The sequence below is a fragment of the Trichomycterus rosablanca genome, chromosome 4 (assembly GCF_030014385.1).
Source record: "Trichomycterus rosablanca isolate fTriRos1 chromosome 4, fTriRos1.hap1, whole genome shotgun sequence".
NCBI classification, from domain to species: Eukaryota; Metazoa; Chordata; class Actinopteri; order Siluriformes; family Trichomycteridae; genus Trichomycterus; species Trichomycterus rosablanca.
Window position 1 is genome coordinate 32,768,358 of NC_085991.1, and position 26,038 is coordinate 32,794,395.

At 39.1% G+C, this 26,038-nt stretch overlaps 3 protein-coding genes across 5 annotated transcripts; 2 read left to right on the forward strand and 1 right to left on the reverse strand.

Annotated features, from left to right (window-relative positions):
- Positions 1 to 367: 367 nt before the first annotated feature.
- fam113 (family with sequence similarity 113) lies at positions 368 to 8,975 on the forward strand. Its single transcript, XM_062993224.1, has 7 exons — positions 368 to 455; positions 4,793 to 4,872; positions 4,953 to 5,185; positions 5,478 to 5,628; positions 6,351 to 6,594; positions 7,800 to 7,925; positions 8,803 to 8,975. The coding sequence occupies exons 1-7, from the start codon at positions 368 to 370 to the stop codon at positions 8,946 to 8,948; spliced, it is 1,068 nt and encodes a 355-aa protein (XP_062849294.1). The 3' UTR covers positions 8,949 to 8,975.
- A 4,111-nt stretch (positions 8,976 to 13,086) lies between these two features.
- Positions 13,087 to 15,702, reverse strand: cskmt (citrate synthase lysine methyltransferase). 3 transcript variants are annotated; one of them, XM_062994193.1, is made up of 2 exons: positions 15,582 to 15,702; positions 13,087 to 13,928 (listed from the first exon to the last, which is right to left on the reverse strand). In XM_062994193.1, exon 2 carries the CDS (start codon positions 13,909 to 13,911, stop codon positions 13,261 to 13,263), a length of 651 nt encoding a protein of 216 aa, XP_062850263.1. In that variant the 5' UTR covers positions 13,912 to 13,928; positions 15,582 to 15,702; the 3' UTR covers positions 13,087 to 13,260. The 3 variants fall into 3 exon arrangements, with proteins under 3 accessions (XP_062850263.1, XP_062850264.1, XP_062850262.1); XM_062994194.1 differs by having other exon boundaries at positions 15,577 to 15,702; XM_062994192.1 differs by lacking the exon at positions 15,582 to 15,702 and adding an exon at positions 15,427 to 15,570.
- A 73-nt stretch (positions 15,703 to 15,775) lies between these two features.
- otub1b (OTU deubiquitinase, ubiquitin aldehyde binding 1b) lies at positions 15,776 to 24,268 on the forward strand. The gene is made up of 7 exons (XM_062994191.1): positions 15,776 to 15,929; positions 18,030 to 18,091; positions 18,257 to 18,355; positions 22,119 to 22,237; positions 22,418 to 22,502; positions 22,624 to 22,818; positions 23,787 to 24,268. Exons 1-7 carry the CDS (start codon positions 15,887 to 15,889, stop codon positions 23,982 to 23,984), a joined length of 801 nt encoding a protein of 266 aa, XP_062850261.1. The 5' UTR covers positions 15,776 to 15,886; the 3' UTR covers positions 23,985 to 24,268.
- Positions 24,269 to 26,038: the final 1,770 nt, after the last annotated feature.

The window sequence follows — 26,038 nt, forward strand, 5'->3', positions numbered from 1 at the left end:
GGAGCCCAATCAATCGGAGTTCGAAACTGTGAGATAAGTCCGCTTTAATTGCAAGTTAGTTTGTTTATGTGGGTGTTGGTCAAAACGAACGCTGTTAATCCGGAGAGCGCAAAATAAATCAGTATTAAACTATTTAACTAAATTTGGGCCTAATCCGACCATCGTTTATCACTGCGTTCAATTAAGAATCACTTTAGCTCATTCAGGTAAAGTGCACTAAATAGAGCTTAGAAACGACACTGATAAACCTGCCTGGTAAAAATAGTTAAATAAACTAACCTTTACCTGTAAGGTTATTAAAAGCAGTGGTGTTTTTTAGGCTAGCTGTTTCATATTTACTGTTAATTTTGCTAAGTTAACATTGAAAATGCGAGAGGCCGCATTCAGGACGGTAACTCATCAACAGGCCACTCAGCTCCTTCACAACAAATTTGTGGTCGTGCTGGGAGATTCAAGTAAGTAATATCTAACATCACTAAACATCACTACTATTCTATTATGAAACACATAGTAGCTGACAATTTACATACATACATTTGCAGCTTCTCTTTGACTTCTTTGCTAAATCGAGTTTTTCACAAGTTCGTTGTGAGTTCTGAAATATTCCGTGTTGTATACATATTGCAGTTTTGACTGGGAACAGTTGTTATTGTCCACAGTCGATCCAACGTACCATTTTATCGCCACGCAATTCAACGTGTACATGCAAAAAGAACCCACTATTCTTGTCTTTACTTCTATGTGATCAGCTGCTAACTTTGGTAAAGCTTTATGGCTTACAGCTTTTGGAGACCTTGGGTACCTTCCAAGTGCATGACCAAACAAAGCTTGCTTGACTGTGAAAAGTGTCACTCAGCTTCTAATAGCAGACCTGTTTTTGGTGGTTCTTGGATAACATCAGACCATCTAGACAGATTTTCTCTAAATGTAAAGTAACAGTTTTGGGGTGTTTGTTTTGTTTGTTTTGTTTTAACCTTGAAGAATTTTAAGTAATGATCTATCACCCAAAACGGGGTGGCACCAGTGGCGTAACTGGGAGCTCATGGGCCCCAGTGCCCAAAAAAATTGGGCTCTTTCAACAAATTTCATATATACAGTACAGGCCAAAAGTTTGGACACACCTTCTCTTCAATGTTTTTTCTTGATTATTTTTATTTTCTACATTGTAGATTAATACTGAAGACATCCAAACTATGAAGAATTATGTAGTGAACCAAAAAGTGTTAAACAAACCAGAATATGTTTTATATTTTACCAACTCTACCTCTGCACAACCCAACTGATGGTCTCAAACACATTAAAAAAGCAACAAATTCCAAAAATTCACTCTAGACAAGGCACAAACATTCATTGAAAACCATTCCAGGTGGAAACCTAATAAAGCTGGTTGAGAAAATTTCAGAGTGTGCAAATCTGTCATTAAAGCAAAAGATGGCTACTTTGAAGAATCTAAAATATAAAACATATTCTGGTTTGTTTAACACTTTTTTGTTTACTACATAATTCCATATGTGTTCCTTCATAGTTTGGATGTCTTTAGTATTAATCTACAATGTAGAAAATTTAAAAAAAATTAAGAAAAACCACAGGAATGAGAAGGTGTTTCCAAACTTTTGGCCTGTACTGTATATACAGTGCCTTGCAAAAGTATTCAGCCCCCTTGAACTTTTCAACCTTTTGCCACATTTCAGGCTTTAAACATAAAGATATGAAATTGTAATTTTTTGTGAAGAATCAATAACAAGTGCGACACAATTGTGAAGTGGAACGAAATTTATTGGATATTTTAAACTTTTTTTAGAAATAAAAACCTGAAAAGTGGGGCGTGCAATATTATTCAGCCCCTTTACTTTCAGTGCAGCAAACTCACTCCAGAAGTTCAGTGAGGATCTCTGAATGATCCAATGTTGACCTAAATGACTGATGGTGATAAATAGAATCCACCTGTGTGTAATCAAGTCTCCGTATAAATGCACCTGCTCTGTGATAGTCTCAGAGTTCTGTTTAAAGCGCAGAGAGCATCATGAAGACCAAGGAACACACCAGGCAGGTCCGAGATACTGTTGTGGAGAAGTTTAAAGCCGAATTTGGATACAAAAAGATTTCCCAAGCTTTAAACATCTCAAGGAGCACTGTGCAAGCGATCATATTGAAATGAAGGGAGTATCAGACCACTGCAAATCTACCAAGACCCGGCCGTTCCTCTAAACTTTCAGCTCAAACAAGGAGAAGACTGATCAGAGATGCAGCCAAGAGGCCCATGATCACTCTGAATGAACTGCAGAGATCTACAGCTGAGGTGGGAGAATCTGTCCATAGGACAACAATCAGTCGTACACTGCACAAATCTGGCCTTTATGGAAGAGTGGCAAGAAGAAAGCCATTTCTCAAAGATATCTATAAAAAGTCACCTGGGAGACACACCAAGCATGTGGAAGAAGGTGCTCTGGTCAGATGAAACCAAAATCGAACTTTTTGGCCACAACGCAAAACGTTATGTTTGGCATAAAAGCAACACAGCTCATCACCCTGAACACACCATCCCCACTGTCAAACATGGTGGTGGCAGCATCATGGTTTGGGCCTGCTTTTCTTCAGCAGGGACAGGGAAGATGGTTAAAATTGATGGGAAGATGGATGGAGCCAAATACAGGACCATTCTGGAAGAAAACCTGTTGCAGTCTGCAAAAGACCTGAGACTGGGACGGTGATTTATCTTCCAACAAGACAATGATCCAAAACATAAAGCAAAATCTACAATGGAATGGTTCACAAATAAACTTATCCAGGTGTTAAAATGGCCAAGTCAAAGTCCAGACCTGAATCCCATCGAGAATCTGTGGAAAGAGCTGAAAACTGCTGTTCACAAACGCTCTCCATCCAACCTCACTGAGCTCGAACTGTTTTGCAAGGAAGAATGGGCAAAAATTTCAGTATCTCGATGTGCAAAACTGATAGAGACATACCCCAAGTGACTTGCAGCTGTAATCGCAGCAAAAGGTGGCGCTACAAAGTATTAACGCAAGGGGGCTGAATAATATTGCACGCCCCACTTTTCAGTTTTTTATTTCTAAAAAAAGTTTAAAATATCCAATAAATTTCGTTCCACTTCACGATTGTGTCCCACTTGTTGTTGATTCTTCACAAAAAATTACAATTTCATATCTTTATGTTTAAAGCCTGAAATGTGGCAAAAGGTTGAAAAGTTCAAGGGGGCTGAATACTTTTGCAAGGCACTGTACATATATGCACCTGCCCCCCAGTAGTTACACCCCAGGGTGGCACGGTGGCTGAGTAGGTAGCACTGTCGCCTCACAGCAAGAAGGTCTTGGGTTTGATCCCCAGGTGGGGCGGTCCGGGTCCTTTCTGTGTGGAGTTTGCGTGTTCTCCCCATGTCTTTGTGGGTTTCCTCCGGGTTCTGCGGTTTCCTCCTACAGTCCAAAGACATGCACGTGAGGTGAATTGGAGACACTAAATTGTCCATGACTGTTCGATATAACCTCGTGAACTGATGAATCTTGTGTAACGAGTAGCTACCGTTCTTGTCATGAATGTAACCAAAGTGTAAAACATGATGTTAAAATCCTAATAAATAAATAAATATCACCCAAAACAGATTATATCAGTGGAAGTCATATAGGGGTCTCTTTTCATTAATGGATGGGGTAAAGGGGTTTGACAAAATGCACAGAGTATGGCATGGACTACAGTAAGTAATTGTACACCCACAATGTATATTCATATGGTAGGTGTAGCCCATGGCTAATGAATGTATGTACAAGGCAGACATTTCAAATAAAGTGCTTGGTGACTATGTATTTGAATAGGCTGCCTATTTATTTTACTAAAAAAAAAAAAAAAACATACCTCTTAACCAAAGGTGTCAAAAATGTTATCTGATTTCAGTGAATAAAGTGAGTCTGTTTAACATTGTGAACTTTTTTGTGTTTTCCCCTTGCCCACACAAAGTAAATTTTAACCCTAGATCATGTTTTACCTTATGGTACTGATTTTTTAACACTTACTACCATTAGAATTGCAGTTGGTTTTGAGATTAAATCATTCATAACAAGGCTGTTTAATCTATTTAACATATATCACTTCATTTGGTATTTTTTAATTTGGCAATCTTAGAAATTTTGGCAAGAGCTTGGAAAGTGAATCCATGGTTGTTAAAAGGTGGTATTGTCTGTGTGCTGAACACAGTATTCTTTATTAAACACCTAACACACACTAACATTTACAACCTATTTTCCAAGGTATTTTCTTGTTTCACATAGGGGTACAGTTGTAATCAAAATTAATTAACCCTTATTGGTTTAATCAGTTGTTTGCAATTTACCAATCAAACAAGAACAGTTTAAATAGCTCAACACAACTAACATAACAAGTGTTTTCTCCACATTCAACACAAAATGCCACTTTTATTGACTACTGCAGTCTTATTCAACCCCTTAATGATAAGCATCTTAGGTACTTAATAGAACACTCTTTTGCTACTACGACCAGCTGCAAATGCTATGCATAGCCAGACACCAGCTTCTGGCTCTTAAATTTGGAGTCAGGTGACTGTGCCGGCCACTCCAGAAGTACCACAGTTTAAGAGCCAGTGCACCACACACTACAGTGGCGGTACCCTGCCAGTGTTACTAACATGCTTAGAATAATATCCATGTTCCCTTTACACTAGCATATAAGTTAAAGGGAGTGATTTAGTATGAATATCAACACTGAGTAATTCACCACTGCTTGTATAGTAAATGTTGTGCTAATTGTCTTCATTTTTTTGTAGTTCAGCGTTCTGTGTACAAAGACTTGGTGTTGTTTTTGCAGAGAGATTCATATCTGACACAATGCCAGTTAAAAAGCAAGGTAGGTTTTCTTTTATGCTACTTTATTGTTCTAGTACAACAATAAGGTACTGATTGGGGCTTTTGTAATTCTCTCATCAGGGAGAATTATTCTTCGAACAGGATTGTCTTGTAGAAGGAGGAAGATTAGGGCACATGACAAATGGTACAGAATACAGAGAAGTTCGTCAGTATCGCACAGACCATCACCTGGTCCGGTTCTACTTCATCACACGGATCTTCTCTAAGTACATGGAGAGCATTCTTGCTGACTTTGAAAATGATGCAAAACCGGATGTGGTCATAGTCAACTCCTGCGTATGGGATGTATCTAGGTAACTGTGGTAAAAGTGTCTGTCCATACATAACAGTTCTGTGTCACAACTGATGACATAAATCATCCTTGCACTGTGTACATTTAAGCTCTCTCTCTCTCTCTCTCTCTCTCTCTCTCTCTCTCTCTCTCTCTCTCTCTCTCTCTCTCTCTCTCTCTCTCTCTCTCTCTCTCTCTCTCTCTCTCTCTCTCTCTCTCTCTGTCTCTGTCTCTCTCTCTCTCTCTCTGTCTCTCTCTCTCTCTCTCTCTCTCTCTCTCTCTCTCTCTCTCTCTGTCTCTCTCTCGGTATTCAGATATAATCGGAAGTGGGTTTCGGAGTACCGGGAGAAATTGCATAAGTTCTTTGCCAAGCTGAAGGCAGTTTTGCCTAAGGAATGCCTTGTGGTATGGAACATGACCATGCCTCTGGGCCAGAAGATCGTTGGAGGCTTTCTGGTGCCTGAAGTAGGTGTTGTTTTTTATTTTGCCGTGAACAGATTTGAACATGTCACTGAATATTCAACATGTTCATTTATTGAGGGGTTTGTTATTATTTGTTGACTGTCATCCAAATAGCAGCGGCTAGGCAGTGTTAAATGTTTCCGAGAGACTTCTACTGTAGTTTTTAGCTTAAAGTGTATTTATTGCTTACCATCTACTTTAGAATGGGTAGGATTTATATTCTGTTATTGCTTATGGACTGGAAATCAGATATAAGACCCCTGATAATAGAGATTTGTTGGTACTACTGTAGTCAGTCTGATCATTGGAGCTGTCCTGTAAATTGTTACAGCACATCAGATAGATCATATTAAAGGGGTTTGGCTACATTGCACATTCCTAATTGCACTGTTTTGTCTTGACTGTTTGGCTTATTTAGTGAAACACCTGATTGGAAATGTAATCCAATACTAATTTATTGTTTACAGCCAGTATCAACCTAGATACAATTCAGGTATCTTTCCAACTCAGTATGGGGTGAGTGCATCACTATAAAATTTTAAAAGACCCTGGAGTAGAGAGATTCCAGAGAAGTGTAGATTTTCGGTTTCTGTCTTTTTTGTTGAACACAAAGCTAACCAGACTTTCCAAAAGAGAATCTGTAGGTAGTGTCTGATTTAATACACACACCCTTTTGACTGTTTATCTGTAAGAAGATAATTCAGTTCAATCTTTTCACCTGTCAGATTGAGCACATGGGCCCGACTCTGCGCTATGATGTCATTGAGGCGAACTTCTACGGTGCAACGTTGGCAGATGCTTATGGCTTCAACGTTCTAGATTTGCACTTCCTGTTCCGATTTAGTCTCCATCACCGCATGAGGGATGGCGTTCACTGGAATGCTATAGTTCATCGGCAAATAACATTCCTGCTGCTGGCTCATGCTGCTCAGGCATGGGGTGTCATGCTGTCCAGTCCTACAGCCAAAGGTACAAAGCTCATTCAGGCCTTATTAAATAAAAAGTATGCTTTGTTTTTGTTTTAGTAGTCTGTGTTTTAACTGGATGTGTTTTAAATATATTAATATTATAATAAAATGCCGCTCAGGTGGCGCAGCGGTAAAAAGAAACGCGCTGCAACCAGGGCTGGATTCTGAGAAGCATGGTATTGAATCCAGCCTTGCTTTACCGGTTCGAAGCTGAGTGGCTATATGAGCAACGATTGGCCGGTTGCTCATGTGGGGGGTGGGACAAAGAACCGGATGTGGGTCTCTCTCTGTCAGAATGCGATTGCGTTCTCTGCCGGCTGATTGGAGGCGCTTACACAGAGATGGGAGAGGGTGCCCTTAGGGTGTGTCTCTCCGCATGCAACGCTAGGTGGCGCCAAACTCGTCAATGTGTGGGTGGCAAAGATGCATCTGGCTGCTGCTCGTGTTTCGGAGGGGATACGGGTTAGCTTCAATCACCTCCGTCAGGGCAGGGTTCGGCATAGACAGAGAGGAAGCACGATGCTAATTGAACAATTGGATGTGCTAAAAGGGGAGAAAGGGGTAAAAATTTAAATAAATAAAAAATAATAATAAATAAAAAATATATATATTATAATAATATTAATATTTTTACAGTAGTTTCTTATCCAGTCATCGATGGAATATGCAGCAGCATTACCATGCATAACATATTCAGATGATCTTTATTATTACACATGTAGGGTTGTGAATCACAAGAAATATTCTTTTTGAACTGATTGACAATTGTCTCACAAAGTTTTGCACACAGTGGTAAGCCACAGCCCATTTTTGTTGGCATAGTGCGTTTATGTGGATTCTTCTTTTATAGCCAATAATGGGTTGGGTAACCACTCTTTATTTTACCTGGTCCAAATTTTTTTTTTTATTTTTTTTTTTTTTATTAAATGTGTTGCTATTTTTTAATGCATTTTCCCCAATTTTCCTCCCAATCTAGTCGTATCAAATTACCCTATCGCATTTCACTACCTCTACTGCTGCTGACCTCCACTCCTGACAAAGAAGAGCTGTGACTAACACACGCCTGCACGGGGCAGGTTCATATAGAAATTTGTATTGCGCACCGATCTCCATTCCCCTTTGTCTTATTGTGCAGTCACCATTAGCCAGCAGAGGTCATATTTGCAGCATATAGAGGACCTTGATCTACTTATTATATCTTTTCAGAACCATCCTGGTACCATCCACCACAGTATGACGGATTTGGACCGTGTTTTTATGAGGACCAATTACCTACTGTGTCTCAGTTTCATGATGGTTACATCAGTTTTGAGAACAATACAAGTAATAATGGTAAGACTTTACCATAACTTAAGTCATGTTATAACGCTGCATGGCCAAAAGCATATGGACACACCTTGCAATTAATATGTTTGGCTGTTTAAGCAACAAGTTCATAGGTACATCAAAAATACTGTTTGTTGATTATCCATACACAAATATTGGTAATAGTCTGATTCAGTAAAAATGCTGTTATAGTTCCAGCTCAGATGGAGTTGTGTAAAGAAGTAGTAGGCCACATCAAATCACAAATTGGGCCTCCAAGTGCTAAAGCATGTAGAGTGTAACAATGGTGTGTGCTTTGTTGCAACATTCACCAGGGTTCAAACTATTTTTGAAACCAATGTGAAAGCAAAAACTCTTCATCTGGAGCAGCTGCACACAATCTCATCATGAATAATGTGAATCGTCAATGGGAGTGATATAAGGCATGCTGCCATTAGACTCTAGAGCAAAATTGATCAGTTCTATTTACTTTCTGGCACTCTGGGTGAATCTAAGTTTGGCAGACTGCATAGTTCAACTGTAATGTTAAGTGATAATGTTTTAGTATTAATTTATAATTATTATTCTCAATTTTGGTTTGGTGTGGAGGAACTGGACTGGGAGTGTCCTTACCTTGATCCCATCAAAAATCTGAGCTAAATTAAAATGCCAACTTTGAGACAGACCTTATTACCCAACATCAGCATCAGTCCTCAATAATGCTCAGAAAACAAATCTTTACAGTTATGTTTCATAATTAGGCTGACCGGGTCAAATGAACATATAAGCACATAAAGATGTCTTACATGTAGTTTACCTTACTTAATTGTAAGAGTTTATGGTTATATAGTATTAAATTCTGCTCCGAGTGGATCATACTAATGTTTAATTTTGTTTGCTTAAGGTGGCAACTATAACAGCACACCTGCTTCTTCTGTCCCGTCCTGTTCAAGAACAGGAAACAGTTTTGTGATGAGGACAAAACACACCGGCAAGCAGCAATATAAACCATACTCTCGACAAAAACACAACCCTCATTACAGATACTAAAACAAATATGGAATTAAGGGGTTTGATGTTCTGTGAAACACAGGATGTTAATAGTTCTGTATAATTGCTGATTAGATCACTTTTTGGGTCTTTTGTTTGAGATAACCAACCAAATGTTTGTAAGGTCTCTATATACACCGATCAGCCATACAATTAAAACCACCTCCTTGTTTCTACACTCACTGTCCATTTTATCAGCTCCACTTACCATATAGAAGCACTTTGTAGTTCTACAATTACTGACTGTAGTCCATCTGTTTCTCTACATACCTTTTTTAACCTGCTTTCACTCTGTTCTTCAATGGTCAGGACCACCACAGAGCAGGTATTATTTAAGTGGTGGATCATTCTCAGCACTGCAGTGACACTGACATGGTGGTGGTGTGTTAGTGTGTGTTGTGCTGGTATGAGTGGATCAGACACAGAAGCGCTGCTGGAGTTTTTAAATACCGTGTCCACTCTATTAGACACTCCTGCCTAGTTGGTTCACCTTGTGGATGTAAAGTCAGAGACGATCGCTCATCTATTGCTGCTGTTTGAGTTGGTCATCTTCTAGACCATCAGTGGTCACAGGACGCTGCCCACGGGGCGCTGTTAGCTAAATATTTTTGGTTGGTGGACTATTCTTTGTCCATCAGTGACAGTGAGGTGTTTAAAAACTCCATCAGCGCTGCTGTGTCTGATCCACTCATACCAGCACAACACACACTAACACACCACCACCATGTCAGTGTCACTGCAGTGCTGATAATGATTTAACACCCAAATAATACCTGCTCTGTGGTGGTCCTGTGGGGGTCCTGACCATTGAAGAACAGCATGAAAGGGGGCTAACAAAGCATGCAGAGAAACAGATTGACTACAGTCAGTAATTGGAGAACTACAAAGTGCTCCTATATGGTAAGTGGAGCTGATAAAATGGACAGTAAGTGTAGAAAGAAGGAGGTGGTCATAATGTTATGCGTGCTTTGTGTATTTGTATTGTGGGCCACTAGTTTTTAAAATGTGGCCCCATGTTTTTGAATTTTTTAACAATACCTTCTACTGACTTCTACTTGTTTTTCCAGTGTTTGTATTTTAGAGGTGATATACACTGATCAGCCATACAATTAAAACCACCTCCTTGTTCCTATACTCACTGTCCATTTGATCAGCTCCACTTACCATATAGAAGCACTTTGTAGTTCTACAATTACTGACTGTAATCCATCTGTTTTTCTACATACTTTTTTTAGCCTGCTTTCACCCTGTTTTTCAATGGTCAGGACCCCCACAGAGCAGGTATTATTTGGGTGGTGGATCATTCTCAGTACTGCAGTGACAATGCCATGGTGGCGGTGTGTTAGTGTGTTGTGCTGGTATAAGTGGATCAGACACAGCAGCGCTGCTGGAGTTTTTAAATACCGTGTCTCACTGTCCACTCTATTAGACACTTCTACCTAGTTGGTCCACCTTGTAGATGTAACATCAGAGACGATCACTCATCTATTGCTGCTGTTTGAGTTGGTCATCTTCTAGACTTTCATCAGTGGTCACAGGACGCTGCCCACAGTGCGATGTTGGCTGGATATTTTTAGTTGGTGGACTGTTTTCAGTCCAGCAGTGACAGTGAGGTGTTTAAAAACTCCATCAGCTCTGCTGTGTCTTATTCTCTCATACCAACACAACACACACTAACACACCACCACCATGTCAGTGACACTGCAGTGCTGAGTGACCCACCACCCAAATAATACCTACTCTGTGGTGGTCCTGACCATTGAAGAACAGGGTGAAAGTAGGTTAAAAAAGTATGTAGAGAAACAGATGGACTACAGTCAGTAATTGTAGAACTACAAAGTGCTTCTATTTGGTAAGTGGAGCTGATGAAATGGACAGTGAGTGTAGAAACAAGGAGGTGGTTTTAATGTTATGGCTGATCGGTGTATGTCTTACTTGGGGATGTCAGTACTTTAGATTGTGCAGGGTTTATTTTCTTTCTTACAATAAATCTTACTTGTGTAAAATGGTAATCCTTTGATATCTATATCTCAGCAAGAAGGTCCTGGGTTCGATCCCCAGGTCCTTTCTGTGTGGAGTTTGCATGTTCTCTCCGTGTCCATGTGGGTTTTCTTCAGGTGCTCCGGTTTCCTCCCACAGTCCAAAGACATGCAAGTGAGGTTAATTGGAGATACAAAATTGTCCATGACTGTGTTCGATGTAAACTTGTGAACTGATGAATCTTGTGTAATGAGTAACTACCGTTTCCTGTCATGAATGTAACCAAAGTGTAAAACATGATGTTACAATCCTAATAAACAAACAAACAGTTTAAAAATAGAACTATGTTTTAATTAACTTCCATATACTTTGCTCATATCATTTTGATATTTGGTAAGAAAACGTTCAAGATTATTGTACAAGAAATCATACTTTGACAATATTTAGTCTCTAGATCTCTACAAGAATTAAAGCTGTTAATTTAGCTCATTTCCCTATAGTGAACATTGTTAAGCAGGCTAGTGAATTGTGTCATAGGAAGTCAGTGATTACCTTCCTCCCCATTTCAGAGTAGGCTACAACAGACATGGTTTATTTAGTATAACACTACCAATTAAGTAAGTGAAGATGATAGGAAAAAGAATAACAAATTAAAATAAAATTCACTAAGAATTAAATGACAATTTAGCTATAAGGATTTATTGCAATATTTGTATTATAATCTGTACATTTATGTTCATTGAAGAAGGGGTCTGATGGCTCTGCAGAGAGATATTATTGGAATATTTAGCCAATTCCAACATGTTCGGTTCTGCCAGCATCTAACAGTTTTCATATTAACAGCAGATTTAGAATCTGATGTTCAGGAACTGGTCAAATGAGCTGCAGGTCAAATATTATCTGGGTCCTGGGTTTGATCTCCAGGTGGGGCGGTCCGAGTCCTTTCTGTGTGGAGTTTGCATGTTCTCCCCGTGTCTGCAAGGGTTTCCTCCGGGTGCTCTGGTTTCCTCCCACAGTCCAAAGATGTGCAAGTGAAGTGAATTGGAGATACTAAATTGTCCAGGACTGTGTTTGATATAACCTTGTGAACTGATGAATCTTGTGTAATGAGTAACTACCGTTCCTGTCATGAATGTAACCAAAGTGTAAAACATGATGTTAAAATCCTAATAAACAAATGTTATCTTAGTCATCCATTTTATGTTTCTCATTTTTTATAATATAAAACAACTAAGGTTTGTGTGCAAAAAGCTTGTTGTAACTTGGCAACGTGTCAGTGGAGTCGTACAGTTTTGGTGTGAAAAAGCCATGCTGTTATAATAAATATCAGCACAGTTAGAACAGATTGTAAGGTCAAAACTAACATTCTTTGAAGTTTACATAAAAGGGTGCAAAAACATCTAGTGAGCAGTACTTCTGAAGGTCAGAACATGTTATTAAGCGGGATAAGCAGTAAATGGTCAACCTGCCCTACGGTGGCATGCAGCTGCCAGAGTAAATCAATAGATCTAATCTGGCTTTTACCAACAGTCCACCATATACAGATGATGATACCAAGTTTAAACATTTTTCAAGCTAAAGAAATTTACATAACTGTAAAGTAATCTACACTCAACTGCTATTTTATTAGGTACACCTACTATACAGGTATACTGTTACTGACTGATCTATTATTATGCTCATTGTGAAACTTATACTTGGTTAATGAATGGAAAGCGATTATAGGAGCACCACATACAAGGTATTATTTGCATGGTGAAATATTATCAGCACAGTAAACGTTTTAGAAGCCAGACCTCTTAAGAGTTAATTATCACTCTTTTACATTTCATTTTATGAGCTGTCCAGAGGAAGTACTGGTTTCTAATGCGCGGAAATGCTGAGGCAAAATGGACTGATGATGACATGCTGGTCGGATATGCTAAGCAGAAAGATGTTTATTTCTTCTCTATTATGTAAGTATAGTAAATGCTGCTAATTCTAGAAACAGGACTATTCACACTTTAGAATTGAAGATGAATGCCAGGATTCACACTTTAAATAAAATTAATGATGCATCTTAAGACAAACTAAACTAAATGTCAACCACTAAGTGAAAATAAAAAGTAACAAGAATTAATACTGTACTAACCCTGGTATATGTAATCACAATGTGGGATTCACCAATAATCAGTTGCATAATTTATTGAAAGTACCCTTGTACAAAGGAGTCAATGCCAAAACACATTTAAAGATGACAACAATCCTCTGTACATAGAAGTGCAATTGCTAAAAAAATCTAAATATGGTAGCATTTTAGATATCCAGGTATTTTATACACCTGCAGTTAGTGTCAGTGTCCTATATGAAAGGTGAACTGATAACAGAAATATGTGACCCCTCTTAATTTTCCAACCTCCTGCACAGCTATGTTGGCTGCCACCTGTGAGCCTTGACTCTCTTTCTCCAGCCAAAGCAGCCTGGCATCAGGATCTTCATCAGAGAACTGTAGCAGGTATCCTGAGGGTTTAAGCACTGTTAAACACTGCCTTACAACCTGACCAGCTTTTTCTCGCCCTTCCGTAGACCTCAACAGAGCATCTGTTGTACCCTTGTCCAATATTAAGTCCAGACTCCTGGGCTCATAATGTCTTTGTAGCTCTGTGCAATCCATTTCTCGAAAGACAAGTGTGGAGGCTGGGTTGCAAGGCTGCACTGGTGTGCTTTCAGCATGTTCCTGCATTAATTGTACTGCCACAGGAGAGATATCAGCACATGTGACATTCACAGCACATGGTAAATGAGTGTAGATACAAGACCCAAATGCTGATGTGCCACAGCCGATATCTAAAACATGCAATGGTGAATTGGTATTGGTTGCCTGCAAAATAGGTAGAATGTAGTGTTTGACTGAGTCGAAGCCAAAGAACCACTCAAAGTTCCTGAATTTTCCTTTCTTGCTGTTTTCTGTGTAAAACCTGTCCCATGTTGCCTTCTTGTCCATGTTGTTTATCAGGTCATCTGTGAAAGCAAAGCATTCATTTAGTTTAGAACATTTATTAATTCATTTACTTTCAATACTCACTTTATCCTGATCAGGGTGTCATGGTAGAAATACACCCTAGACTGGGCACCAATTCATCACAGGGCACCACACAAACATTTACATACTCACTCTTAAGAGCATGTTTGGCATGTTTTAAAAGGTGGGTGTGTGCCAACTAAAAACATTTCAAGTATTATTAAGAAAAAATTTTGTCTATTAGAAAAACCAGGGGTGATATGGCAAAAAATATATAATTTTGCAAAAGCATAAGGTAATGTGGTACACTGGGTGCTGCAAAGTAAGTTAAATATTAAGGTTATAATTCTAACACCTTATATTTAATTAGGGTGACCATATGTCCCCATTTTCCAAACATATCCTTTTTTGGGACCTAAAAAAAACGCATCCGACTGGGATTTCTAAATCACCAAAAATGTCAGATTCGTCTTTTCTAGTCTGCACTTGCTATTTTGTGTGTATGTTTTTGTATTGATTTCACCTTTGTTTTTAGGTATTTTCACCACAACAGCTGCAAATCAATGGACAGCACATGTGTCTTGTTAAAAAAAAAAAGCCTTTCCCCTTTTTGAAGATTTTCATGCGTACATAACACAAAGGCTCTTGTCAACACCGTGATGGCACTGCATTCTGTGGAAATTGCTAAGCACTAGAAGACACACCTTAATGTGATGTTTCTACTGATGGGAGCAAGTATATTATGGTTAAAAAACACTCCAAACAGGTCCGCTGATATGATTGCGCAATACATCAAAGAAACTAAAAAAAAAAATGAAGGGATTTTTATTTATCAGTGACAACTGCTTTTAATTTGTTGTTATTATTGCTTAGGGCTAAACGCTGAATGGAAAGGAATAAGACTATCTGGCCATAAAAGCATTTGTTAGTTGTGTTGTTGAAAAGTAGCTGTTTATGTATTCAATAACATAGTTGGATGGTTATTGATGTATTTGTCAACTATTTAAACCTCCTACCCAATACACATTGCTATGGTGCCACCAATTACATGACATTACCCCAAACCAGGGTAAAACCGATAGTAAAAGTTAATGAATGTGTAATTGAAAGGTGTTACAAACAGTTGAACTAACCAGGGCTCTGTGTTTAAGACTGTTGCATTAATGTGTACAACTGATTGTACCTTTCTGTGACCAAAAGTTGTTTCAGATACACATCATATATAATAACATTCAGTGTTGCACAACGCTCAAAAACATTGGGATGATATTATTCTCAAAACATGTCTGACATTGTGACATTACCTAAGAAAAAACTAAAAGTTTGTATATAGACTTTAAAATAACTGTAAATAATAATGGAGTTTTACAAGCACTGACACCTGCCAAAACTTCAACCAACGGTAATGTATCGCGATAAGGTATCGTCAAATCGTACAACACTCGGGAATATCTGGCGATGCTACGTTTCAAATTAGGGAATGAAATGTTAACTAACTTGTCAGACTGGTATGATGCCATCGCCGAGCTGCCACTTTTCGAAAACACCTCAGCGACAGTGAAACACTGTTTAACGTTAACATTTTAGTTTTTAATAGTAAACGCTAAGGACAGACTGTCCAAATTGTTAATGTGCTGCCGAACAAACCTGACCTGGAAGTACAGAAAGGAATGAAATCCCGAATTACTCCTAAAACAGAGTTATAATGCACTACTTAGGGCTTAAAAGCTTTTATTTCACACCCTATATAGTGCACTCCGAGAGAAAATAAGGAGCTGTTTTGAATTGAACCATTGTTGCTGTTGGTCTGAAAGCAGGCTGCGTTTCCAACAGCATACTATTGTACTAAAAAGTATGTCACATGAGTACACTAGTAAGTGATGGTGTAGCATTTTTGACAGACTCTTTACTATGTAGGATGCTGTTTTAGACGCAGCCTCAGGACTGTGAATCCAAGATGGCGGACGAACAACAGGAAACATCAGTGGGAGAGATGGAGGGTGAGTTTAAAAACAAATAAAAATGCTCGTGTTTATGTCGTTATGCGTGTTAATGCCTTTTATGGTTTGTTTGTTTTATTTCGGGGCCTGTCTTTGGAAACGTGTGCATGCTTGTTGTGTTTGAGCCGTGTTGACTAATGCAGAGTAGATAGCTTATTAGCTCTATGGCGAACAAAGAAATAATCACGGATTGATTTGGAGAAAGATGCTAGTAACGTGCTATTAGTTGCAGTGATTCTATGTGTACAGTGGCTTGTTAAACACCTCAAACGCAGATTTACTCGCATCTTAACAAACAACGCATTGTTGTAATGTTAATTCCAGGTCTAATTGCTGATGGTTGCTTTTTAAATGTCGAAAAAAATCAGTGGTTAGTCTTTTATACGCAGTGGTTATCGCTTTATACACTTGTCTACTTTAATGCATTCGGTTGTTTAGTTGCTGTAATATTTCAATAACAAATGTCATTACAGTCCAGCATTAAGTGAACTCCAGTTAAGAAGCCACTGTAGCTAGTGGTATAGTGATATAGAGTAAGCATTTTCACCTAATGTAACTGTATACATATTATCTTCTATAAAATACAGAGTTAAGCATTATTTAATAATCTAATCTTTTGCAGAAACAATAAAACGTATGCCCCAGTCATTTTAATTATACTACAGTACTGATAGCCAATCTTCTAAAATTATTATATAATTGTGGGTTCAAATTCTGAGACCACTAGTGAAAAGTTTTCACAGTTTTTCATTTTCTTGAATTTAATACAATGTTTCCAACACAAATCCTAAACATCAAACTCTGGCAACAGCTACCACTACTACTACAAAGAGCAACATGCTGCCTGTACCTGATCTGAACTCAAGCATTCAGTAACACATTAACACAAGATGCTCTTTGGAATATAGTAAATCATTCTGGGGTAGCACAAATCATTATATTTCATGATTATTATGCCAGCCTTATGCCACCTCGAGTTCATGTGGTCATTATAGCAAATTGCCTTTTTTTAAGATTCAAGACCTAGAGATACAATGAGATATACTTGTGAGTAATATTATTTTGAAAATTAATAAGGTACATATGGAGGGAAGGTCACACTGAGCTTATACAAATAACTTTGAACAGTTGTTGTTTTTTCTCTCTCTTTTTCTTCGCTTTTCCCCCCAATTTTTTCCCTTAATCTAGTCGTATCCAATTACTCTAATTGCATTATGCTTCACCTCTACGATACAACCCTCCACTGTTGACTGAGGAGCTTTGCAACTGACACACACCCCCTCCGACACGTGTGCAGTACCGACTGCCTGTCTACACCTGCACGGGGCGAGTTCATATGCGGAACAGCCTTGTGCACGGAGAGCCACACCCTGATCAGCTATATTCCCCAACTCTGCGCAGGTGCCATCAATCAGCCAGCAGAAGTCATAATTGCACCAGTTATGAGAAACCCTGGTCTGGCTCATCCCACCCTGAACAACAGCCAATCGTTGTTCATGTGGCCGCCCAGCCGGTTGGCAGAGCTGAGATTCGATACGATGTATTCAAAATCCCAGCTCTGGTGTGCTAGTGTATTTTACCACAGCGCCACCTGAGCGGCTAAATAAACAGTTGTTTAAAAACTCGAATTAATTATTATAGGAACACAGAGGCAGGGCAAAAGTGGCTTATTGTCCATGTCGATCACAATGATTGTTTGCGCTGAGAGAGGCTTACATGTACACAGTTAAATAACAATACCTACATTAAAATGCCTTTTAGCTATCCTGTAAATTGGTAAAATTTAAGTCAACATTTTACACACACTTGTAAAGCTAGTTGTGAAGTTTAAGCCACAGCAGAAGAAAATGGAAAAAGCACCACCAAAACAAGGCAGTTTGTGTCTGACTTTCTAGAAGCTTCTGCTCTACTATAAGCACAGAGTGTGCTCAGCAAGGTCTTACTGTGCTTCAGCAGCTAGGAGATCATCTGCAGATACAAAGAATGACCAGGATGGAGTGGGTCGTCCCTAAATTGACTCAGCAAATGGACACAGCCAGAAGGTACCCAGTTTGTGCTTCTTATAATGTTCACTGACTGAATATCTCTTTATTTTTGCAGGAGTCAACTGCCTGGCCCATGACGAGGCCATCATGGCACAGCAAGACCGAATTCAGCAGGAAGTGAGTTATGGCCTTAAATGGCAACATAACAGAATCACTACATTTCTGAAAAACAGAAAACAACATTCTGCTTTTTTGCACAAGCTGCATTATGTATTTGACAGTTTTTTTTATTAATGTTATTTGGGTGTGTGTTTGTGTTTTTGTGTGTGTGTTTTGGAACAGATAGCCACAAGTACACCACTGGTGTCAGACAGGCAGGATCTGTCTGTGCTTGAGAGTGAGTATGCTGCGGAGGACACAATCTATCAACTCAAGATTAAGGTTAGAAATATTTGATTTAATTCTATATAATATTTTTGGTTTGATTACTGTTTTACATTGCACAAAATAAAGAAAAACTAGCTTAGAGAGTCTGTGAAGGGACAGGGCTAGGAACTTTAAAAAAAAATGTTTTTCAAGTTCCATGAAGAGCAACAATAAAAAAAAATTTCCACTTTACTGCCCGGACCTCAACATCACAGACTATGAAATGAGCAGTTTCCCGTGTAATATGCAATTTGCTGTGAAATGCAAACTTTAAGGTTTGTGTTTAGCGATTTAACATTTTTAATTCACGTAGTGTATTAAATATGAGGCACAATATGCAATATGAGGCAGTCCCAGCAATCATGTGGCAGTTACGTTAGTGTAACAGACTTTTCTGTGGTGTAGTGTGCTGACAAGGTTTGATGTACAGGGGTTGGACAATGAAACTGAAACACCTGTCATTTTAGTGTGGGAGGTTTCATGGCTAAATTGGACCAGTCTGGTGGCCAATCTTCATTAATTGCACATTGCACCAGTAAGAGCAGAGTGTGAAGGTTCAATTAGCAGGGTAAGAGCACAGTTTTGCTCAAAATATTGCAATGCACACAACATTATGGGTGACATACGAGAGTTCAAAAGAGGACAAATTGTTGGTGCACGTCTTGCTGGCGCATCTGTGACCAAGACAGCAAGTCTTTGTGATGTATCAAGAGCCACGGTATCCAGGGTAATGTCAGCATACCACCAAGAAGGACAAACCACATCCAACAGGATTAACTGTGGACGCAAGAGGAAGCTGTCTGAAAGGGATGTTCGGGTGCTAACCCGGATTGTATCCAAAAAACATAAAACCACGGCTGCCCAAATCACGGCAGAATTAAATGTGCACCTCAACTCTCCTGTTTCCACCAGAACTGTCCGTCGGGAGCTCCACAGGGTCAATATACACGGCCGGGCTGCTATAGCCAAACCTTTGGTCACTCGTGCCAATGCCAAACGTCGGTTTCAATGGTGCAAGGAGCGCAAATCTTGGGCTGTGGACAATGTGAAACATGTATTGTTCTCTGATGAGTCCACCTTTACTGTTTTCCCCACATCCGGGAGAGTTACGGTGTGGAGAAGCCCCAAAGAAGCGTACCACCCAGACTGTTGCATGCCCAGAGTGAAGCATGGGGGTGGATCAGTGATGGTTTGGGCTGCCATATCATGGCATTCCCTTGGCCCAATACTTGTGCTAGATGGGCGCGTCACTGCCAAGGACTACCGAACCATTCTGGAGGACCATGTGCATCCAATGGTTCAAACATTGTATCCTGAAGGCGGTGCCGTGTATCAGGATGACAATGCACCAATACACACAGCAAGACTGGTGAAAGATTGGTTTGATGAACATGAAAGTGAAGTTGAACATCTCCCATGGCCTGCACAGTCACCAGATCTAAATATTATTGAGCCACTTTGGGGTGTTTTGGAGAAGCGAGTCAGGAAACGTTTTCCTCCACCAGCATCACGTAGTGACCTGGCCACTATCCTGCAAGAAGAATGGCTTAAAATCCCTCTGACCACTGTGCAGGACTTGTATATGTCATTTCCAAGACGAATTGACGCTTTATTGGCCGCAAAAGGAGGCCCTACACCATACTAATAAATTATTGTGGTCTAAAACCAGGTGTTTCAGTTTCATTGTCCAACCCCTGTATGTGTTTATGTATTGAGTGCATTTTGTCCCTTTTGGGGATTCCATAAATGATACTTCTCTACACATGTGATCATCTCTCTGTAGTTTGTGCTCAAAAGAACAAGCCAGTAAAGTATTATGCTCTGGATAGTTTGTCTATAAACAGTTTATTTCTTACTTTATAAACTCAGAAAACTCTAAAGACGCTCAGTTACAAAAATGTCGAGCAATCAGTTATACAAAATGTCGAAGTCTAAAGCAGCTAAAAACACGACTCGGGTAACTATGTTTGCAAAATACCCAACTGATTATGTGGATGCACATTATGGTGTGTGTCAAAACAGGGACGAGTATTTTGGGCTTTGAGGGGGAGCTAATAAGGCAACCATGAATGTAGCTACAGTGGGGCCAAAAAGTATTTAGTCAGCCACTGATTGTGCAAGTTCTCCTACTTAGAAAGATGAGAGAGGTCTGTAATTTTCATCATCAGGTGCACTTCAACTATGAGAGACAAAATGAGAAAAAAAAATCCAGGAAATCACATTGTAGGATTTTTAAAGAATAAAATAAGGAAAATAAGTATTTGGTCAATAACAAAAGTTCAACTCAATACTTTGTAACATAACCTTTGTTGGCAATGACAGAGGTCAAACATTTCCTGTAAGTCTTCACCAGGTTTCCACACACTGTAGCTGGTATTTTGGCCCATTCCTCCATGCAGATCTCCTCTAGAGCAGTGATGTTTTGGGGCTGTTGCTGGGCAACACGGACTCCACAAATTTTCTATGGGGTTGAGGTCTGGAGACTGGCTAGGCCACTCCAGGACCTTGAAATGCTTTTTACGGAGCCACTCCTTCGTTGCCCGAGCGGTGTGTTTGGGATCATTGTCATGCTGGAAGACCCAGCCACGTTTCATCTTCAATGCTCTCACTGATGGAAGGAGGTTTTGGCTTAAAATCTCACGATACATGGCCCCGTTCATTCTTCCCTTAACACGGATCAGTCGTCCTGTCCCCTTTGCAGAAAAACAGCCCCAAAGCATGATGTTTCCACCCCCATGCTTCACAGTAGGTATGGTGTTCTTGGGTTCTTCTTCTTCCTCCAAACACGACGAGTTGAGTTTTTACCAAAAAGTTCCATTTTGGTTTCATCTGACCACATGATATTCTCCCAATCCTCTTCTGGATCATCCATATGCTCTCTGGCAAACATCAGACGGGCCTGGACATGTACTGGCTTAAGCAGGGGGACACGCCTGGCACTGCAGGATTTGAGTCCCTCTCGGCGTAGTGTGTTACTGATGGTAGCCTTTGTTACTTTGGTCCCAGCTCTCTGCAGGTCATTCATCAGGTCCCTCCGTGTAGTTCTGGGATTTTTGCTCACCGTTCTCATGATCATTTTGACCCCACAGGATGAGATCTTGACCCCAAGGGAGATTATCAATTGTCTTGTATGTCTTCCATTTTCTTACAATTGCTCCCACAGTTGACTTATTTACACCAACCTGCTTGCCTATTGTAGATTTACTCTTTCCAGCCTGGTGCAGGTCTACAATTTTCTTCCTGGTGTCCTTCGACAGCTCTTTGGTCTTGGCCATGGTTGAGTTTGGAGTCTGACTGTTTGAGGCTGTGGACAGGTGTCTTTTATACAGATAACGAGGTCAAACAGGTGCCATTAATACAGGTAACGAGTGGAGGACAGAAGAGCTTCTTAAAGAATAAGTTACAGGACTGTGAGAGCCAGAAATCTTGCTTGTTTGTTATTGACCAAATACTTATTTTCCACCATAATTTACAAAAAAATTCTTTATAAATCCTACAATGTGATTTCCTGGATTTCTTTTCTCATTTTGTCTCATAGTTGAATTGTACCTATGATGAAAATTACAGACCTCTCTCATCTTTCTAAGTAGGAGAACCTGCACAATCAGTGGCTGACTAAATACTTTTTGACCCCACTGTATAGATGCTTGTATGCCAGTAACAACAAATACTACTACTAATCCAAGAGGAGCAGCATCGAGGTACAAATCCAAGTGGAAACTACACCAGAGTTTGATTTTAAATACTAAATAGTTTTCTACTGTATGTATTTCTGCAGGATCTTCACAAAAAATATTCATATATTCGGAAGACACGGCCCGATGGAAATTGTTTCTACAGAGCCTTTGGCTTTTCACATTTGGAGTCACTGCTGGATGACGGCAAAGAACTACAGAAGTAAAGATTTTCTTTGTTTCCATGCTGAAAATTTCACGTAGTATTAATAATGTTTTATTGTCTTTTAGAGGTTTTACCCATTAATTAGTAAAATTAGTAGTATAAATAAATCATGTATTTTAGTACTTTTTTATTGATGTAGTAATTGACTGGTTGATCTTATTCTGGTCATATTTATAGGTTCAAAGCTGTGGCAGCAAAGAGCAAACTGGACCTTGTAAATCAGGGCTTCACTGAGTTCACTATCGAAGACTTTCACAATACGGTGAGTAAGTGTAAGAAAATTGCTAGCTGGAATTTATGTTCAATGAAACATTCATCCTTTAGTAATCATATGTGTGATTATGTTGCGTTCAATGAGTGATGCTATTCCTTGTCACTTTCAGTTTATGGACCTGATTGAACTGTGTGAGAAGCAGCCGGCTCTTCGTGAGCTGCTGAACTCCTTCAATGATCAGTGTGTGTCAGACTACGTGGTGGTTTATTTGAGACTGCTCACCTCAGGCTACCTACAGAGAGAGCATGCCTTCTTCCAGCACTTCATCGAAGGAGGACGCTCCGTCAAAGAATTCTGTCAGCAGGTAAGAGTGGTTTAAAACCGTGTGTCTTTAAAAGTCTTTATTTGATTTCTGTTTAACAACACCTATTCAGTTTTGTTTCTTTCAGTATAACCTGGTAGGGCATCACTATTACATTTGTTTTTTTTTTTATAATGCAACACAGTGAGATATGTCTAGGTTCCAGGCAAGCTAGTCTAGCACCAGCACTGCTGTTGTAATGTCAGAGTGTGATTTTAACATTGTACACTGAAATAAGCAGGAATGTTCCTGGAAGAAATGCTCATTTTGCTCTTTAAGATAAGCAAATTACCCATGCAATTTAACCTTAACGCATTCTTATACACTTACTTAACCCAGCTTTAAAGTTGTATGTGTCTCAGTAGCCCACATTACACTTTTCCACAGTGCATCGATCCTTTTTAGGGAAGCTTAAGGAGAAAAGTTGCTAATGATTGTCAATGCTTTTGACCTAGTACAAACATGACTTGCCTTTATGTATACAGCAACAGTTTGTGGAAGTATTCCCGGGCCCACACTTCATCAGATTTCACCAGAGGACAAAATATTAACATTTTTGCAGTTGTTTACTGGCGAATGTTGTTTTAAACTAATTATTAAGTGGTGACCAACCCTCTATCTAAAGTACAAGGCTATTCCTCAATTTTCTTTTTACTCTGAAGTATGATAACCCTTGATTGCTTTTTTTTTTAACTTCCCATCACCATTGACCAGTCAGTAGAAATGGCAATTGCAGCAGCAATAAGGAACATTTTTGGCTTGCCTGTTCTCAGACATAGCCAATCATGTCTGTTTAGGTGCCTGGTCAGCCAGTAGCAGAGCTGAGCTTCATCACTGAAAAAGAAGGTGCATTCAGATAGATTTGGTGGATTTGTAAATCTGAAATACTGATCTGAATCTGAAAGTGTAAAAACACATTGTTGATCAGACCAACAAAACTAATGCTTAATTGTATTTGCTCTATTTTGCAGGAGGTGGAGCCAATGTCCAAAGAAAGTGACCACATCCACATCATAGCCCTGGCACAGGCGCTCAATGTGTCTATATTGGTGGAGTACATGGACCGAGGCGAGGGTGGCACGGTTAATCATCACATTTTCCCCGAGGGCAGCGAGCCACGCATTTTTCTCCTCTATCGACCCGGCCATTATGATATCCTGTACAAATAAAAAATCCCACAAATCCATTACCGTGGTGGAGAAAACAGCAAAGAAATGGCTATGATTATTCATACCTGGTATTGCAAAACGTGCAATGAACTATTATTATCATATTAAACCCCCCCCCAATGAATGAATGCAGAAAGTAAAGTGAGCAGTGAAACAGCATTAGGCTTGTACAGTTTTTGTTTTGATTTGAGGTTGTAAATGTTCTGTTTGTTTTAGTGTTTTTCTTTGTCACTGAGTGAGTTTCAGAAGTTTTATTAAAGGGATCTTCACCATAAACATACAAACCTCTAAGTACTGATGCATCATCTTATAAAAACACTAAGAAAAGTTAAAGAACTTGAAGGTGTGAGGTAACCTTTAGAAATAAATTAAACCTGCACTTCATGACCGAAAGTATGTAGACATCTTTTTTTTAATTAGTGAACTCAAATATTTAGCTACACCCATAACTAATGCATAAAACATACATTTCTATCTATTTGGAAAAACTTTGGCAGAAGAATATATAATAATATATGAAAGTAAATTCGTAAAGAATACATTTTCTAAATTCTAGTATACAACAGCTCAGTTTTCTAGTTAGGAACAAAAAACATACTGATGATATGTTGGGATGTCTACATACTTTTGGCCATTTAGCATTATTATTTTTTTTTTCCAAGGCTGGATATACACAGCATCTGTAGTTTAAACAGCAAGTGTAACATATTTAGTTTCCACCTTATCCTGGTCACAGTGGTCCAGACCTTATTTTGCAAGATGGGTTTATGCCCAAAGAAAATCCCAAAGAAAACCACAGACATGGAGTAGGGGTGCTCATTTTCAATAAGCACTAAATGCCATAAATACTACCTGCTATGCCACCTTGCTCCTCATTAATGTCATTTATCTTTAGGAATCACTTTGTTCGGGACCTTACTTGCATGATAATTTAACTAGATGTACTCAGGTTCCTGCTTAATTTAATGCGCTTTTATAAACAGAGCCCAGCAAAAATATTCATTCCTCTTATCGTTACAGTCCTCTCCACAATTAGTAGCACCCCAGTTAATAAAAGTTAAGAAATTAGGATTATAAGAAGTTCACTTTTAAGATATATTTAACAAAACCACATGTGCACACAGTTATTGGTACCCCTGCATTTAATGCTTTTACAATTTCCCTTTCCCAAAAAGTTGCACTTAGGCTTCTCTTATGACATTGTGTAAGGTTGGAGAACACAGAGCAGGGAATTTGAGACTATTTCTCTTAATCAAAATATTTAGGTCATCAGGTCGTCTCTCATGCTCTATCCTTATTTAGATTTTATATTTATTGGGTTTTATATCAGGGGACTGAGAACCATGGCAGAAGTTGAGTTTGTGTTCAGTAAACCATTTTTTGTGTTTCCAAATAATCTCTTGGCATGGAGCTGGTGTCTGTAGTGTTGCAGACTTGGTGGCCCCACAATGCAATTTTTTGTAAATGTGTCTTGGGGATTTTGTTTTACTATCCTCTGCACTGTGTGTGGTGGCAAAACTAAATTGGGTCCTCATCCATGCAAGTTTGTCACATTTCAAGTTCATTGGAACGTGAATCGAAAGTATTGCCCAAACTGTAGACATGGGCATTTTTAGGCAAGTAGCTGTTTTATAGTCATTCCCTGATTTAAGCCTAATTTAAACTGTGTGTTCTCTAGTTTTTTCCTTATGCTGAAGAATGACTAAGCTAGTTTGACCTCTGTCACCCTATACATCTATCTACCTTGGTGAAATAGGACATCATGGATTATTGCTTAAAAGTTTCTAGATATGGATGAACCTAAAAGTAAAATATAAATGAAAAAAAAACTCTTCAGTTCCTTTTTTGAAGATGTCAGTCAGTCATTGTGATTTAATTAACAGTGGGATTTTTCAGTGTGAGATTGAGCCGAATACCTAAAGGTGAATTTCTTATATGTCTTTTTACTGCCAATTTGGGGTGCCAATAATTATGGAGCAATTGAATCATGATCAATTTTAAGAGGAATGGTTTAAAATTGCTCTCATGTCTGTCAGAAAATGGTGGTGTACAGT